Below are 18,787 nucleotides of genomic sequence, written 5' to 3' on the forward strand. Positions count from 1 at the left end.
CTAATTTTTTTTATTTTTTGTAGAAACAGGGTCTTGCCAAGTTGTCCAAGCTAGTCTTGAACTCCTGGCCTCATGCAATCCTCCTGCCTCGTCTTCCCAAATTGCTAGGATTACAGGTGTGAGCCACAGCACCCAGCCCTAGGTTATACTTTAATTACTATTAATCTTAAGGGTTTTATTAATTTTCCATTTATTTCCTACTCTAATTGATACAAATTCTTTTTATCTAAAATACTCTAACACATCCAAAAAAGTTAAAGATTACTAGTTCCACCAAAAATTCATAATAGTCTGGTTTAAGGGTCATTATAGCACAATCCTAACAATTCATCTACTAGAAGAATTAAGAAACAGGATCAGCTACCTGGCTAAATAATTTCAACATTTCCCCTTGCATTAAAGTTTGTGTTCATAAACTTAATATGAAGTCTGGTTCATACATATTAACACTGCAGTCCACACATGATGTAAGCCATATGTCAAGTGAAAAAAAAGGATCCACAAGCAACTAATGATATAGGTACACTATGGAGGCAGGAAATCTTTCATTGACAACAATGTTGTAAATGACAATACTGAGCAACACTGAAATAATAAAGGCTTTTTTACCTTGTAGGACATTCATCTTTTTTATCTATACATATTGTTTGTCCACGTATATACCATTCACCATCATAATACAGTCTTCCCTCTTCAGATCTAGCACTGTGCAGATGTTTTTCCAGTTTCACAGGTGCTAAAGGGATCAGTTCAAAAACCGTTATATTAATAAAACACTGTCAGAAGAACAAAGGGTCCGAATATTAAGAATTAATATCAATCCATGCATATGTAAAAAAGGACTAAAAATATTTCTTAAATAACAAACCTAAAATGTAATAAAAAGATTTATTCCTTACATTCTTTTACATAATCATTAAGTTTTTAATATAACTACTAAACAAAGCTAAACAATGAACAATAAATCATCAATTGATTAATCAAGTACCAGAAGGGGAGGCAGGTATGTTATCAATTATTAGTGCTAATTTTAAGTAGTATATAAAATATAAATTGCCATATTTCAATTGAAAATTATACTTATTCTTTACCCTGCAGGCATCTGATATATCAAAAGAAGCAGAGTTTAATACATGTTCCAAGTGTTCCCCAGGCTTTTAATTCTAAAAAGGAAATGTCCTAAGTACAACTTCTATTTTTAAATTCCAGAAATCATCTGGCATTAGTCAGATAACTCATACAGGAAAAATCATCTTTTTTATGGAAACACAGTGTCAAAAGCATACCATGAAGTCATTCAAATGTTAGCTCCTGAGAGGGCTTCCCTAACTACTCTACCCACTTCTCAGCTAATTGTTATCTCAACTGCGCAGTTCTTTTAGAGTAATTACTATAATCTGTAACTATTTTCTTAACTGTTTATCTACATATATATGATTCCACCTCCCCTAAAGAGGCTTCAGGAGGTCCATCTTTTTTTTTTTTTTTTTTTTTACCATTGTATCCTCAGGGCTTAAAATACCATCTGGTATATTCTTTCATTTAACAAATGTTGTCTGAACACTTCCTATACACAAGGAAGTATGCTGGGGAAAAAGCTGTGACCAAAAGAGAGATGGTTCTAGCCTTTGTGGAGCTTACAATCCAGTTAGGAGATAGACAAAATTAAAAAGTACAAATTGAGGCCGGGCATGGTGGCTCACGCCTGTAATCCCAGCACTTTGGGAGGCCGAGGTGAGTGGATCACGAGGTCAGGAGATCGAGACCCTCCTGGCTAACACGGTGAAACCCCGTCTCTACTAAAAATACAAAAAATTAGCCAAGAGAGGTGGCGGGCGCCTGTAGTCCCAGCTACTCGGGAGGCTGAGGCAGGAGAATGGCGGGAATCCGGGAGGCGGAGCTTGCAGTGAGCCGAGACCGCGCCACTGCACTCCAGCCTGGGCGACAGAGCGAGACTCTGTCTCAAAAAAAAAAAAAAAAAAAAAGACAAATTGAGTGAAGTGCTGTAAGTAAAACTAATAGGATACAATGCTGAAGATAACAAGAGTGGGAGGGAGACACACTCAACTATGATAATGAGATTCTCAAAAGGAATCTATTACCCAAAAATGTTAAGAACCACTGCTCTACAGGTCTAGGCAGCTGCTCTGGCAGTTAATTCCCCAGGGCAAATACTGCTGCAATGTCCTCACATAATACAAAGTTTAAAGGAATCACTGGGTTAAAAATAAAATGGAATTTTTTTTTCTTAGAGATGGAATCTTGCTCTGTTGCCCAGTGTAGTGGTGTGATCATGGCTCACTGGAGCCTCGACCTCCAGGGCTCAAGTGATCCTCCCACTTCAGCCTCCCAAGTAGCTGAGACTACAAGTACACACCGCCAAGCCTGGCTAATTTTTGTATTTTTTGTAGAGATAGGGTCTCATCATCTTGCCCAGGCAGGTCTCAAACTCCTGGGCTCAAGTGATCCTTCTGCCTTGGCCTCCCAAAGTGCTGGGATCACACTAGGCAAGAGCCACCATGCCCAGCCTAAAACAGAAATTGGTCTCTTACAGATGACTTAAGCTGTTTAAATGTGACCAGAAATTCCTTTCCTAAGTATTTCAAATATGTTTTTCTTTTCAATCTAGCTTCATTGTCCTTAGAAGGATTAGGAAATCTCACCTATAGTGAAAGAAGGCAGAAATGGAGAAACTTATCCTAAACACTAATGTCAATCACATTTTGGCAGTGATTTTAGACTTAAAAAAAAAAAAATCAAGGAAGTGTAACTTGATATGAATTTTACTAAGGCATATCAGAATGTGTAAATGTCAGCATTCTGATCTCTCTCCTCAGAAAATGCACATGCAGAGTTTTGCACATAATTTCAGAGGATTCACAGAATCTCTGAAGCCAACCCACAAATTCCAAATACTTCCGCTACAGAATGACAGAGCCCATAAAAAACACCGCATAAATACTTTTTGAGTTACTGATCCAGTATTAGCAATAAGAATGTAGCTAAACGCTGAAAGAATTATACCACATTCAGAAATTTTGAAACTTTTACATGAAACAATGACTCCAGAAGAATTCCTCATAATTTCAGGTACGGTGTTCACTGATGAAATAAAACCACTGATGGGAGAGTTCTTTAGTATGTAGATGATTTAACAACCTTGATTCAACAAGTCTCCAAAGAGAGTATTTCTCAACTCAGACTAAATGACTTACGTTCCGTTTTCACTCTGTGTGGCCCCAATGTAGCCATTGCCTTAATGAAAAAAAAAAAAAAAAAAAAAAAAAAAAGGAAGAAAGAAGTCTGAGTTCAGACTGAAAATATATTTTGGTGTCCATTTAATATATACAATACTACTGATTAACTCCAGAACAAAGACAGTAAAGTATAACCATTAGCTGCTCTAATAAATTTTTAATGTCTAAGACCATAAAGAATATGAGGGATGGCCGGGCGCGGTGGCTCAAGCCTGTAATCCCAGCACTTTGGGAGGCCGAGACGGGCGGATCACGAGGTCAGGAGATCGAGACCATCCTGGCTAACACGGTGAAACCCCGTCTCTACTAAAATACAAAAAAAACTAGCCGGGCGAGGTGGCGGGCGCCTGTAGTCCCAGCTACTCGGGAGGCTGAGCCAGGAGAATGGCGTGAACCAGGGAGGCGGAGCTTGCAGTGAGCTGAGATCCGGCCACTGCACTCCAGCCTGGGCGACAGAGCCAGACTCCGTCTCAAAAAAAAAAAAAAAAAAAAAAAAAAAAAAAAAAAAAAAAAAAAAAAAAAAAAAAAAAAAAAAAAAAAAAAAAAAAAAAAAAAAAAAAAAAAAAAAAAAAAAAAAAAAAAAAAAAAAAAAAAAAAAAAAAAAAAAAAAAAAAAAAAAAAAAAAAGAATATGAGGGATAACAATTTCTCCTAGAGATGTTTTTAATACCTGAAATAATCTCTAACTCTCAACTAAGAAATTTACAAAAATGAAAAACTATAATATGGAAAACAAGCCTCCACTTTTAGGCAAGAACAGAAAAGACTATAATTCTTGAATGTTTAATGATAGGATGCAAGACACATAAGGGTTCAAATGTTCTTTTGTTCAACAAATATTTATCAAGTGTTTTCTATAAGCCAGAACCAGCTAAAGGACTAGGCACGGATGGTGATGTTATTCTTTTTGGGCAAACTAAATAAATGTTTTTTGGGCTTTTTCATAAATTATTAGTTATATTATAACAGAAAAAATACAAACTGCTGACTCTAACCCTTAAAATATCCTTGTAGTTCACTGTTATCTGTAATAGTATTAAATTGCCTTAGAAAAATGTTGCAAAAGCAAAGCATATTTACAATAATCATATTTTGATGTACTAATAAAAAAACATAGCATCTTAAAAAGACTATGAAAATACACTCGTGTTCCACTGCTCTTTAATCATACCTTCCTAATTGTTGTCCAGTCTTCAAGAATATCAAGATCTTGTAGCATATAAACTATATAGGGACGTTGAATAGTCAAGGTCAATTTAGCTGTAAGAATAACACACTTTGAATTATATTTCCAAAGTACTATGTTTCAGCAAATGGAACAATGATTTATGGGCATAATGCTTTGGCATCCTAAATTCTAACTTCAAATTATTCTTCAAACCACTTAGTACCAGCATAAATACAGTCTAGTACTTCTGATGTCATAACTACATGCCCTTAATTCCATGATATCATTGATTGTAATATATATCACTAACCTAATCACTGGTTTTTAAGGTGGAGGGGAAAAGATGGGGGTAGAGGGATGGTACCATAGGGAATGCCAAAACTGAATATACATATTAATTTATACTCCAATTTCGGAAACATTTAAAAATGTTTTTAAAAAGTACACGAAGCTAGGCGCAGTGGCTCGTGCCTGTAATCCTAGCACTTTGGAAGGCCAATGCGGGCTTGGGCCCAGGAGTTTGAGACCAGTTTGGGCAACATGGCAAAACCCCATCTCTACAAAAAATACAAAAATTAGCCAGGCGGAGTGGCACGCGCCTGTAGTCCCAGCTACTCAGGAGGCTAAGGTGGGAGGAGCACCTGAGCCCGAGAGGTTGAAGCTAAGGTGAGCCATGATTGTGCCACTGCACTCCAGCCTGGGTGGCACAGTGAGACCCTGTCTCAAAAAGACAAAAAAGTACATGAGAATTAAACAATCATACCGTATACTAAATGGCTATTTCACATCAAAGCCCTTGGTGAACAGCAAGTCACATTAATTTTCAAAGTTGAGATCATGATTGAATTTCTTGTCCTCTCCCACCTCCCTTGACTTAAAGTATATACTATATCTTCTGTCTTCAGTCATTTTATAAATAAATCATCTTTTGCTTATTACAGGATCATGCAAATAAAGTCAATGTTTACAAATAAAAGTTATAAAGGCATGCACAATGGAAAAACATATATCAAGAAAAAAAGAAACAGAAAATTTGGAAAAGGATATCTGAAACAACAACTGGCTTCTTTTTGTCAGGACTGAAAGGATCCTTCCTCTTTTTTCTTGACTGAAGTTCATCATTCCACAGCTCTGGCAGGTAAATAAAGATTAAGTATTAGTGGGTTTCTGGTGAACGAAGGAGAAAAAAAGACTATAATTTTACGGTGGCTATTTAGTCACATGTAAAAATGTACAAAACTTCATTGGCAGTTGGGTATATATACATTAAGCTGTACATAATTTCATGAGTGCTACGTGTTTAAGTTTTCCTCTGCCTTTATTAAAGCAAAAATCAATTTGGCACTTAATGACTAAGAACCGATTACCATACTGTCATGCACTTTGTAAAATTTATATTACATGCATTGTCTCACCTAATCCTCAAAGCTACCACTGAGGTAGGTATTATTACTATTTTCCTTTTACAGACAAGGAGATTGATTTAGAAAAGTGAAGTAACTGTCCATGGTCACCAGACTAGTAGGTGAGGGAGCACTGGCACTAGGCTCAGCTTATCTGACATCCCATGCCTACCCCAAAGAGAAGTAAACTTTGTAACAGATAAAGTAATATCTACTCAAGAACTGTAGGATAACCTAGTAGACCTTCCACTCAATGCAGAAAACCTTTCTGTAATACCCTGAAAAAGCCAAATTCACACTTGACTGATCTAATCATTAATAAGTTATCCTTTTTCTGAAACAAAAGTCTATCTCCCTATAACTTCTATCAGTTTGTCCTACCTTGTATGATGTCAAAAAGGTTTTCATTCCTTCTTCCACATGACAGTCTTTTAAGACTTTCAGGGGAAAATATATACTGCAGCTAACTTCCAATACTATTCTTTTTTTTGTTTTTTGGGAGAGTCTGGAGTGCAGTGGTGCCATCGTGGCTCACTGCAATCCCGAACTCCTGGGATCAAACGATGCTTCCACCTCAGTCTCCTGCATAGCTGGGACTATAGATGTAGATGTGCAGCACCACATCCAGCCCTGACACTATTCTGCCAGTAGGTTCCTGTCATACTTCTGTTTCGTCCCTTGTCATGTGCTCCATTTTATACATCTTTCTAAAGTGTGAATTCAAATTACAATAACAATATAATCACCATCACATGAAATTCTTTAGAGCTCTTCCCCTTTTCTTCTTTCCTGGGACATTTCATTTACATAATATTAGTATTAGAAGACTAAGATATGATGAGACACTACAGTAAACCAAAGGTTTGGTGCCACTCAAACATCACAATCATATCATTCTCCTTACCTGAGGTAATATCAATGCTGTGCCTATCCTCTTCAAGCCTTCTTATCTTCTCCTCTAGTTCACTCTGGACTGTATCATATAGCAACAGCTTTTCGCTCTGGGGAGAAAAACAGATTATACTTAAGTAGAAGGAAAAAACTTGGTGTATTTTAATTAAGAGTACCAAATAACTTAAAGCACTTTAATATATGATGCTTTTGTTTGCTTTTTCAATTCAATTAAAAAATTTAAAGAAGAAATGTCAAATACATGAAAGAAATAAAACTAGAAAACATAGAATCTATGCATAGATTTAACTACATGCAATTACATTCTGTATAAGAACATCTAAATTATGGTAAGGTACATTTAGAGGTAAATATTTACTTAAAAAAAAACTCATAGCAAACCCCTATGGCCCCTTTTAAACATAAGTAGGTCCCATCTGTCACCATAATGGAAAACTTATCCTATAAAGTACATAATTATAAAATGGATATTTTCTCAAAGGAATAATAATTGGGTCATTATGCCTCACTAATATCTCAGCATCATATTAAAATAGGCAAAGAGAAAGATTTAAGTACAAATTTTATAATTATTTAAAATAATTCAATTATAGTCTAAATTATAAAATTACAGACTAATCATATCCAAATCTCTCCACAAAATTATAGACAGACTGAATCGCTAAAACAGACAAGACTGGCAAATAGACTAGAACCCAGGTCTACTAGCTCTAGTCCATGTTTTTAATTATATAATGCTGTAGCCCTAATTTAGAAAGCCATAAAATGTATGTAATATATAAAGATTACATAAAAAACCTATAGCCACATGTTTATCTCTAGTGAAGGATATCAGATGATTGGATATAGCTAGATGTGACTGTCTTGTGGAAGCTATTGGGATATAGTTGGATATGACTATATGTAGAAAACACAGGCCACACCCATGTAGGCTGTATTCCTGGTGTCAATCAGGAAGCCCTCTCTCTTGAGTTTGAAATTTAGAAACTAGACATGCTTGAAGGGTTTCCTGAGTGTCAGGGAAAAGATGGCTTGTATGAATTTGAGGCAAGCCAGGAGCTAAGGAGAAAGCAACGCTGAAAACTAAAACTAGATTTCACATCAAACATGGTTTCATTGCATGCTGTTCTCTGTACTTACTTCCTTCTGCTTGTTCCCTTGCCTTTGGTAAAGCCTTATGAAATATTCCAGCCTTATCTATATTCTGCTACAAGACTTGGAAAATATCAGAGAAAAAGGGAGTGCAGTCCCCCTCCACAAGACCATGGTAGCAGCTATAAATAGATCCAATCTCCCCAACCAAAGATGACTCTAAATGCAGAGCTGGAGTGATAAGCCTTTTGCTTTTAAGAATATGAACATTTAATTGGAGTATTCTCTTTTCTTCCTATTGACAAATTAGGCCAAGTAGAAATTCTTTTAAAAATCCACTAATCATTCTTTATTATTTTTTAAAAAGCCACAATGAAACTGAAATGTTTGAAGCATTGAAAGCATCTCTAAACATACCAGAAGTATACTTTAAAGCAGAACTGCCATGAATCCATTCTCATTCTTATTTCTCTTTCTTTTTCTTGGAAAGTTTTCTCCCTTTTCTCTAGCTTCTCAAGACCCTCAAAAAGCTCCCCTGAAGGGAAAATGAAGCCCTAATGGAACAGCTAGAAGATACCAAGAAAAGAAGGGGGAAAACTCTCTTGCTTTGGTGACTGTGGAGGTTTTTTTATATATATACACTTTAAGTTCTAGGGTACATGTGCACAACGTACAGCTTTGTTACGTATGTATACACGTGCCTTGTTGGTGTGCTGTACCCATTAACTCGTCATTTACATTAGGTATTTCTCCTAATGCTATCCTTCCCCCATCCCCCCACTCCACGACAGGCCCAGTGTGTGATGTTCCCCACCCTGTGTCCAAGTGTTCTCATTGTTCAATTCCCACCTGTGAGTGAGAACATGCAGTGTTTGGTCTTCTGTCCTTGTGATAGTTTGCTCAGAATGATGGTTTCGAGCTTCATCCATGTCCCTACAAAGGACATGAACTCATTCTTTTTTATGGCTGTATAGTATTCCATGGTGTATATGTGCCACATTTCGTTTTCTTAATCCAGTCTATCATTGATGGACATTTGGGTTAGTTCCAAGTCTTTGCTATTGTGAACAGTGCCGCAATAAACATACGTGTGCATGTGTCTTTATAGCAGCATGATTTATAATCCTTTGGGTATATACCCAATAATGGGATGGCTGGGTCAAATGGTAATTCTAGTTCTAGATCCTTAAGGAATCGCCACACTGTGTTCCACAATGGTTGAACTAGTTTACATTCCCACCAACAGTGTAAAAGTGTTCCTATTTCTCCACATCCTCTCCAGCACCTGTTGTTTCCTGACTTTTTAATGATCGCCATTCCAACTGGTGTGAGACGGTATCTCACTGTGGTTTTGATTTGCATTTCTCTGATGGCCAGTGATGATGAGCATTTTTTCATGTGCCTGTTGACTGCAAAAATGTCTTCTTTTTAGAAGTGTCTGTTCATATCCTTTACCCACTTTTTGATGGGGTTGTAAATTTTTTCTTGTAAATTTGTTTAAGTTCTTTGTAGATTCCGGATATTAGCCCTTTGTCAGATGGGTAGATTGCAAAAATTTTCTCCCATTCTGTAGGTTGCCTGTTCACTCTGACAGTAGTTTCTTTTGCTGTGCAGAAGCTCTTTAGTTTAATTAGATCCCATTTGTCAGTTTTGGCTTTTGTTGCCATTGCTTTTGGTATTTTAGTAATGAAGTCCTTGCCCATGCCTATGTCCTGAATGGTATTTCCTAGGTTTTCTTCTAGGGTTTTTATGGTTTTAGGTCTTATGTTTAAGTCTTTGATCCATCTTGAGTTAATTTTTGTATAAGGTGTAAGGAAGGGATCCAGTTTCAGTTTTCTACATATGGCTAGCCAGTTTTCCCAACACCATTTATTAAATAGGGAATCCTTTCCCCAATGCTTGTTTTTGTCAGGTTTGTCAAAGATTAGATGATTGTAGATGTGTGGTATTATTTCCAAGGGCTCTATTCTGTTCCATTAGTCTGTATCTCTGTTTTGGTACCAGTACCATGCTGTTTGGGTTACTGTAGGCTTGTAGTATAGTTTGAAGTCAGGTAGCATGATGCCTCCAGCTTTGTTCTTTTTGCTTAGGATTGTCTTGGCAATGCAGGCTCTTTTTTGGATCCATATGAACTTTAAAGTAGTTTTTCCAATTCTGCGAAGAAAGTCATTGGTAGCTTGATGGGGATGACACTGAATCTATAAATTACCTTGGGCAGTATGGCCATTTTCACAATACTGATTCTTCCTATCCATAAGCATGGAATGTTCTTCCATTTGTTTGTGTCTTCTTTTATTTTGTTCAACAGTGAAGGTTTCTATGTTCAATAGTTATTTTGGGTTTGTTGTTGTTGTTGTTGTTGTTGTTGTTTTCTGATAGGAAGTCTCCCTCTGTCTCCCAGGCTGGAGTGCAGTGGCACGATCTTGGCTTACTGCAAGCTCCGCCTCCCGGGTTCAGGTCATCTTCCTGCCTCAGTCTGCCGAGTAGCTGGACTACAGGCGCCGGCCACCACACCCGGCTAATTTTTTGTATTTTTAGTAGAGACGGGGTTTCACCATGTTAGCCAGGATGGTCTCAATCTCCTGACCTCGTGATCCGCCCGCCTCAGCCTCCCAAAGTGCTGGGATTACAGGCGTGAGCCACAGTGCCCTGCAGTTATTTTGGTTTTTAAAAAAATTCTACTCGGCCGGGCGCGGTGGCTCGCACCAGTAATCCCAGCACTTTGGGAGGCCAAGGTGGGTGGATCACAAGGTCAGGAGACTGAGGCCATCCTGGCTAACACGGTGAAACTCCATCTCTACTAAAAATACAAAAAATTAACCAGGCGTGGTGGCAGGCGCCTGTAGTCCCAGCTACTTGGGAGGCTGAGGCAGGAGAATGGCATGAACCTGGGAGGCGGAGCTTGCAGTGAGCTGAGATCGCACCACTGCACTCCAGCCTGGGAGACAGAGCAAGACTCGATCTCAAAAAAAAAAAAAAGCAAAAAAACAAAAAAAACTACTACTCATAAGTATAGGTTTAGTTTCAAGATCCCACATCCCTCTAGTCTCCACATCTAGACTTACTGATCCTACTTACTAATAACCCCTTTCCCAGGCTGACACTGATGCTGTTTCTCATCAGGAGACCTTCAAAGAGCTCCAGGAAACTGGCCCCAGGCTTCCATTATTGTACCCACCTCACACGGTCCTGTATTCAGAACTAACTCCTCTTTGGCAGTTCCCTGACTTACATGCGTCACAATTCTCAACTTCTATCAGGACTGCAGCCCTGGAAGATTTTCATGGGCTAATATTATCAGAGACTGACACATTAAAAAGCTACAATAGTTTTTTTTTTTTTTTTTAAAGCATACTGCATTGGAATAAAAAAATGCAGAACAGAATTTTAAAACTCAGAAACAGACCCTGGCTATGGAGAAATGACAAAGGTGACTTTTCAAATCATCTGGAAATCTGATATCAATAAATGACAACAGAAAAAAGAGTTTAGGCCAGCCACGGTGGCTCACGCCTGTAATCCTAGCACTTTGGGAGGCTGCGGCAGGCAGATTACTTGAGGTCAGGAGTTCAAAACCAGCCTGGCCAACATGGTGAAACCTCGTTGTCTCTACCAGAAATATAAAAACATTATCCAGACATGGTGGTAGACACCTGTAATCCCAGCTGTTCAGGAGGCTGAGGCACTAGAATCGCTTGAGCCCAGAAGGCGGAGGTTGCAGGAAGCTGAGATCACGCCACTGCACTCCAGCCTGGGTGACACAGCGAGACTCTGTCTCAAAAAATAAGAAAAATGAGTTTACCTATATCCTGAATAGGTTTTGCTTTACATTATACATAATTTACACATAAAAGTAAATGGACTAAAGAATTAAATTTATAGCCAGGCGCGGTGGCTCAAGCCTGTAATCCCAGCACTTTGGGAGGCCGAGACGGGCGGATCACGAGGTCAGGAGATCGAGACCATCCTGGCTAACACGGTGAAACCCCGTCTCTACTAAAAAATACAAAAAACTAGCCGGGCGCGGTGGTGGGCGCCTGTAGTCCCAGCTACTCGGGAGGCTGAGGCAGGAGAATGGCGTGAACCCGGGAGGCGGAGCTTGCAGTGAGCTGAGATCCGGCCATTGCACTCCAGCCTGGGCGGCAGAGCGAGACTCCGTCTCAAAAAAAAAAAAAAAAAAAAGAATTAAATTTATAAAATGAAAGCTAAAAGAAAATATTAAATAATACATAAGAAATTTCCCAGAACTAAAAATATGAGTTTTTTTATTAAAAAGTTCATCTTGCCAGGCATGATGGCACACCCCTATATTCCAGCACTTTGGGATGCTGAGGCAGGAGGATCACTTGAGCCCAGGAGTTTGAGACCTGCTTAGGCAACATCGTGAGACCCCATCTCTACAAAATATTTTTTAAAATTAGCTAAGCATGGCAGCATGGGCCAGCTACTCAGGAAACTAAGGCAGGAGGATTGCTTGAGCCCAGGAGTTGGAGGCTGCAATGAGCTGTGACTGCACCACTGTACTCAAGCCTGGGCAATAGAACAAGACTCTGTCTCTTAAAAAAAAATTCAAATAAATACATAAAATCAAAAGCTCCTTTGGGTATCCAGCACAATGAACAAAAAAAAGACCACATCAAAGCACATCATCTCACAATCCCACAATACCCAGATGAGAATAAAGAGAAGATCCTAAACGTATTCAGGAAGAAAACAGGTCATGTACAAAGGATCAGGAATCAAAATGGTAAGAGACTTTACAAAAGCAATGCTGGAAGCTAGAAGATAATGGAACAATGCCTTCAAAATTCTGAGGAAACATGATTTCTATCTAGAATATCATACTCTTAAGTGTGAGAGTGAAGATGTTTTCAGACAGGAAAGATGTGGTGGTTTTAAAACATGTCAAGTAATCCTTTGATACTCCTAACTTCAAATGGTAGAGACTAATACTCTTTCTTGAATATGGGTAGGACGGGCCAGGTACAGTGGCTCACGCCCGTACTCCCAGCACTTTGGGAGGCTGAGGCTGGCAGATCATTTGAGGTCAGGAGTTCAAGACCAGCCTGGCCAACATGGTGAAACCCAGTCTCTACTATAAAAAAGGAAAAAATAAGCCAGGCGTAGTGCAGGCACCTATAATCTCAGCTACTCAGGAGGCTGAGGCAGGAGAATCACCTGAACCCAAGAGGTGGAGGTTGCAGTGATCCGAGATCGCACCACTGCACTCCAGCCTGGGTGACTAAGCAAGGCTCCGTCCCCCCCCAAAAAAATGAGTAGGGCGTAGCAACTGACTTATAATGAACAGAATGTGGCAGAAATCTAGGTCATAAAAACAGTCACCTCTGTCTTGCTATCTTGGATCACTAAGTCTGGAAGAACCTGGGCACCAGGTTATAAGGACACTCAATCAGCCTGCGGAGAGACCCATGTGAGAACTAAGACTTCTCACCAAGAACCAGCAACAACTTGCCAGCCTGTGAATGAGTCACCTTGGAAGCGGATGCACCAGCCTAACCAAGCCTTGAGATGATTGCATCCCTGGCTGATATCTTCACTGCAACTTCATGGGATTGCCTGACCCAGAACCATCAAGCTAAGTTGCTCCCAAATTCCTGGCCACTAAGACTGCAAAATAATAAATGTTTATTGTTGCATTAAGCCACTAAGTTTTGCAGTAATTAATTACAAAGCAATAGACAAGCAATACAAGAAGTCTCCAAAAACTAACTTCTAGAAATCCTCTCTCAGGATGCTACTGAAAGATACACTCTATCAAACTTAAGGAGAAAATAAGATGCTAGCAGAGGAGAGGTGAAGGGGACATCAAGGTTGGTGGTAAAGAGATGCCCCAAAAAGACAGATGCAGCTGGCTTCCATCTGAAAGATGGAGCAGGAGGACAGGGGACAGGAGGGATAGAGGGGTTGCTTCCAGGAGGGAGTCCTTCACTCCCTTTCAGATGGAAGCCAGCTGCATCTGTCTTTTTGGGGCATCTCTTTACCACCAACCTTGATGTCCCCTTCACCTCTCCTCTGCTAGCATCTTATTTTCTCCTTAAGTTTGATAGAGTGTATCTTTCAGTAGCATCCTGAGAGAGGATTTCTAGAAGTTAGTTTTTGGAGACTTCTTGTATTGTCTGTCTATTGCTTTATAATTAATTACTCCAAAATGAGGCTGATGGATTATCTGGTGCATTTGATCGCAGAGAAAATAGGATTAGAACTTCAGTATCTGAAAGAAGCAAATATGAGGGGCTTTTCTAAGTCATTCTAGAAGTCATCAGAAGACACTGTTTACAACTAACTTTAAAACAAGAAGCAGTTTTGACCTTTACTGGACAGTAGTTTAAATATTCATATATTGAAAACTTATGAAAGGTCCAGTGTTTTTTGTTTTGTTTTGTTTTTTACTTTTCTTGAGTCCATTAAGTAACATGCTTTTTATTTTGTGGAATACTCAGGCTTCGTGAAAAATCAATAAAACTGTATATGTTTAGCTTAATTAAAAAAAAAAAAAAAAACAGCATTAGGAGGCCTTCATAGATCTGCTAGGGTCTGTGGGAAGAATTGATAAACACAGAGAAAACTAACAAATAATAAATGAAGCAAGTATTAATTCCAAAGTTTAAAAAAATACCCAAGATGGCTCACACCTGTAATTCCAGCACTTTGGGAGGCCGCGGCAGGTGGATCGCAAGGTCAGGAGATCAAGACCATCCTGGCTAACATGGTGAAACTCCATCTCTACTAAAAATACAAAAATTTAACCAGGCGTGGTAGCGGGCACCTGTAGTCCCAGCTACTTGGGAGGCTGAGGCAGGAGGATGGCGTGAACCTGGGAGGCGGAGCTTGCAGTGAGCCGAGATTGCGCCACTGCACTCCAGCTGGGAGACAGCAAAACTCCGTCTCAAAAAAAAAAATTTACACAAGAAAAATTTTAAACATAATGTAACTCTTGACTCAGTAAACAATATTTAAAATTTAAAACAAAAATTGTAACAACAGTATTAGAAGAATGGAACAGAAAAATCTTCAGCTTACATAATAGGAAACCAATAGATGATGTTTAAAACTGCTTTATTTAGAAATATGAGGGCCAGGCGCAGTGGCTCATACTTATAATCCCAGTACTTTGGGAGGCCAAAGCAGGAGGATCGCTTGAGGGCAGGGGTTCAAAATCAGCCTAGGCAATATAGCAAGACCCCCATCTCTATAAAAAAAATTTTTTTTAAAGAAAGGAATATAAGGGTAAAAATCCAAAGCAACTGATAAATGAGTTAGAAATATAATTGCCACTGGGATATAGAATTTAAAAATAGGACAGGAGACTGCTGTTTTTCATCATAAATTATAAGGCTATGCCTTCAAAAATATATACACACATTACTTGCTAACAACATATATATGTGTGTGTGTGTGTATATATATGTGTGTGTGTGTGTGTGTGTGTATATATATATATATATATTTTTTTTTTTTTTTTTTTTTTTCCTTGAGACGGAGTCTTGCTCTGTCGCCCAGACTGGAGTGCAGTGGCACGATCTCATCTCACTGCAACTTCCACCTCCCAGGTTCAAGTGATTCTACTGCCTCAGCCTCCCAAGTAGCTGGGATTACAGGCGGGTGTGACCACGCCCAGCTAATTTTTCTATTTTTAGTAGAGACAGGTTTTATCATATTGGCCAGGTTGGTCATGTACTCCTGACCTCAAGTGATCCGCCTGCCTCGGCCTCCCAACGTGCTGGGATTACAGGCATGAGCCACCGCGCACGGCCATAGCAAATTTTTCAGAAGAGTGTCTACAGACATAGCATGCTCATAAAATGCTGCTTGAAAATAAGTTAGGATACAAAATAGTACATTCAAAATCATACCAGCTGCTTTTTTGAAAAATAGGCCAGGCATGGTGGCTCACACCTGTAATCCCAGCACTTTAGGAGGCTGAGGTGGGAGATTACTTGAGGCCAGGAGTTTGAGACCAGCCCCTGGGCAACATGGCAAACCCTGTGTCTACTAACTATACAAAAAATTAGCCAGTGTGGTGGCAGACGCCTGCTGTAATCCCAGCTACTCGGGAGGTTGAGGCACAAGAATAGCTTAAGCCTGGGAGGCAGAGTTTACAATGAGCTGAGATCACGCCACTACACTCCAGCCTGGGCGACAGAACAAGACTGTCTCAAAAACAAAACCCAAAAAAAAAGTACATACTTATTAACAGTGATTACCTCTGGTTGGAAGATTATAGTTGATTTTATCTTTCTTTAGACTTATTTCTCAATAGTCGTTTACTAATGTCATAATCAGAAAAAAATTAAGTGAATAAACAACCAAAAGATCAGACCCCTGAATACTTTTCACCAATTTTCTCAAGAACCTGAATCCTAACATCACCACTGAAGGCTTCTGACTGAGACCTTGCTACCACCTGCTGTCAGATCTTAATAGTCACATCTCAAGCCCTGCGGTGAGGCTTAACTGAGATAACCTAAATAAAGCATCTCCATCTGTCTTAGTGTCTGGCACACTGTCATATTTTATACATGTGATTTCCTTCCTTAATTTGATACAAACCATCTGCTGCCGCTTGCCCCTGTGGTTTTGGGGATACTTTCTGTATGCATGCCTGTGTGAACATGTCCAGTCCCTGGTCCTGCCCCTCCTCTCTATCTGCTGCTAAACAAACTTTTATTCTGACAATCGGCAGGGTGTCTTCCTTCTTTCCACTTCCCTTGCCTCGCAGAATTACTTCCGTATGAGTCAAATGTAAGAACAAAAGAATAAGCAGATCAAAAGCCCTGAATAATGACATTCAGATTAAATGGTAAACTGCATGAATGAGTAGAAAGAGCAAATGATTTCAATCCTGGTTCTGCTGCTCACTAATTTTGTGACCCTAAGCAAATTACTCAACTTCTACTAGCCTCAGTTAACCCATTCATAAAATTGAGATAATTCCTATTCCATAATGTTGTTGAAAGGATTAAAATGACAGAGTAAATATAAAATATACAGCATTTTGGATAGGTTACCTTTCACCCTGCTTCATTTCCTCTATCTAGAATGTCTTTGAACTACCAGTAACTTCAGATTAATTATATAATAGATGATTTAAAACAGATTACATGTTAAACATAAAAATGTCAGGCCACAACTGAACTATTAATAGAAGACATTTAGGTTAATATTTAGCATCTCCATGACTTTCAAAGCTGAAAAATGATAGAAGAGAAAGAAGACCAATGTGTTTGCTTAAGTAAAAAATACTACTTGTTGACTTCTGCTTCTTAGAATACAGTGGACTAGATACCCAACACACCTAGACAGATTTCCTGGATAAAATATCACAAACATCCTTTTAAAGATATTCCTAAACTCTTAAGAAAATAAAGTTGTGGCTTGACACATGGCTCACACTTGTAATCCTAATGCTTTGGGAGGCTGAGGTGGGAGAACTGCTGAAGAACAGGAGTTCAAGACCAGCCTGGGAAACACAGCAAGACCCCCATAAAAAAAAAAAGAAGAAGAAGAAAATAAGGGATATCCCCAAGCACCCAAAATCAACAAGGAGCTAGAAACCAGCATGTTAACCTGATGAAGCTGTGGCTTCCTTAAAGGAATTTGCTGGTATCAATAACCTAGAGGCATGTTTTTCAGGGCTATCTGGGAAAAAGATAAAGGTCCTGGGCCTAATGAGAGTAGGGAACTGGAACTGGGATCTCTGCACAAAGCCCTGGAAGACTACAATGTGAAAGTAAACTAAAAAGATCCACCTGAGGGAAATATAGTATGTCTGTCTCTGCCTAGGCAGTAAGGGGCAGGGTGAGGGGGGGAGTTTTCCCTGAAACTATGTCCTCTCAAGCATAACTTCTATGTACTTGAAATTCAAACACAGACTACTTGCACCTTCCAAGAAATCCCAAGCACATAATTAGTCATTGGCTAGTGGCACACCATGATGTCTAGCTGAAACAATCCAGCAGAAATAAAACTAGAGACTGAGGAGCTACATCCTCGGACCAGTGCTCACAGAATTCCTATCAATAGTCTGCCTTAGGTCAGAATCATAACATAGGAAATAAGCTGTGAGATATGGAAGAAATAAAAAACAGTAGACTTAGACAGCAAAGAACTTCAGATAATTTACAGAATAAAGAGATACGGAGTTCCAGAAGAAGGAAGTAGAGAAAATGGAACAGAAAAAATATCAGAAAAGATAATGGCTGAGAAATTTCCAGAACTGAAGGAAAATATGAATTCAGAAAGCACAACAAACCCAAGTCAGGAGAGAAAAATAATCTATATGGGGACACACAGTAGAAAAACCGAAGATCAACAAAGAGCTTAAATGCAGCCAGTAAGAAGGAAACCCAGCTTATCGACAAATGACTGCAGACTTGCTCTTAAGCATAGACTGTGGAAAGTAAGATCCTAAAAACTTTAAGAGAAAATAACTGTCATCCTAGAATCTTATATTCCCCTACACTGTCCTTCAAGAATTATTCCAAATAAAGCTATTTTCAGACGAATAAAAAGTGAGTTTACCACTAAGAGACTCAGTGAAGAGATGCCTAGGATGTTCTTTAAGAAGTAAAAAGGAGCCTACATGGAAGGGTTGTAACTCAAAAACAGTGAGCAAGAAACCAATAAAATATGGATAAACCTAAAAAGAACTAACTATATGAGACCAAAATAATGTCTCATTTGAAGGGGAAAAAGCAAGATGGAACTAAAATACTGAAAAACTATAACTTGTATTACAATTTGGGAGGGAATAACTGTAGTTAGAGGGTTCTAAGGTCCTTTATAGTAAGAAGGTGGGCAGAGTTAATAATTTTTAGATTCTATTAATATAGATATGCATGCTGAAAATTTAAGGCAATTATTAAAATAATAGAAATGGAAGGTATGAGGGTAATCACTAACAGAAATAGAGGATATAACTTTATGACAAAATTT

General features: G+C 38.8%; 1 protein-coding gene across 1 annotated transcript in view; it reads right to left on the minus strand.

Annotated features, from left to right (window-relative positions):
- The window catches only part of BRMS1L (BRMS1 like transcriptional repressor), a 261,816-nt gene that overhangs the window by 3,370 nt on the left and 239,659 nt on the right, over positions 1-18,787 (minus strand). Inside the window, exons 6-10 of the mRNA XM_050798127.1 lie at positions 6,732-6,828; positions 5,472-5,555; positions 4,428-4,492; positions 3,216-3,255; positions 610-736 (exon numbers count right to left, since the gene is read on the minus strand). Of these exons, the coding sequence (XP_050654084.1) occupies positions 610-736; positions 3,216-3,255; positions 4,428-4,492; positions 5,472-5,555; positions 6,732-6,828 (413 nt within the window). The remainder of the gene's footprint in view (positions 1-609; positions 737-3,215; positions 3,256-4,427; positions 4,493-5,471; positions 5,556-6,731; positions 6,829-18,787) is intronic.

The sequence above is a fragment of the Macaca thibetana genome, chromosome 7 (genome assembly GCF_024542745.1).
Source record: "Macaca thibetana thibetana isolate TM-01 chromosome 7, ASM2454274v1, whole genome shotgun sequence".
Lineage (NCBI taxonomy): Eukaryota > Metazoa > Chordata > Mammalia > Primates > Cercopithecidae > Macaca > Macaca thibetana.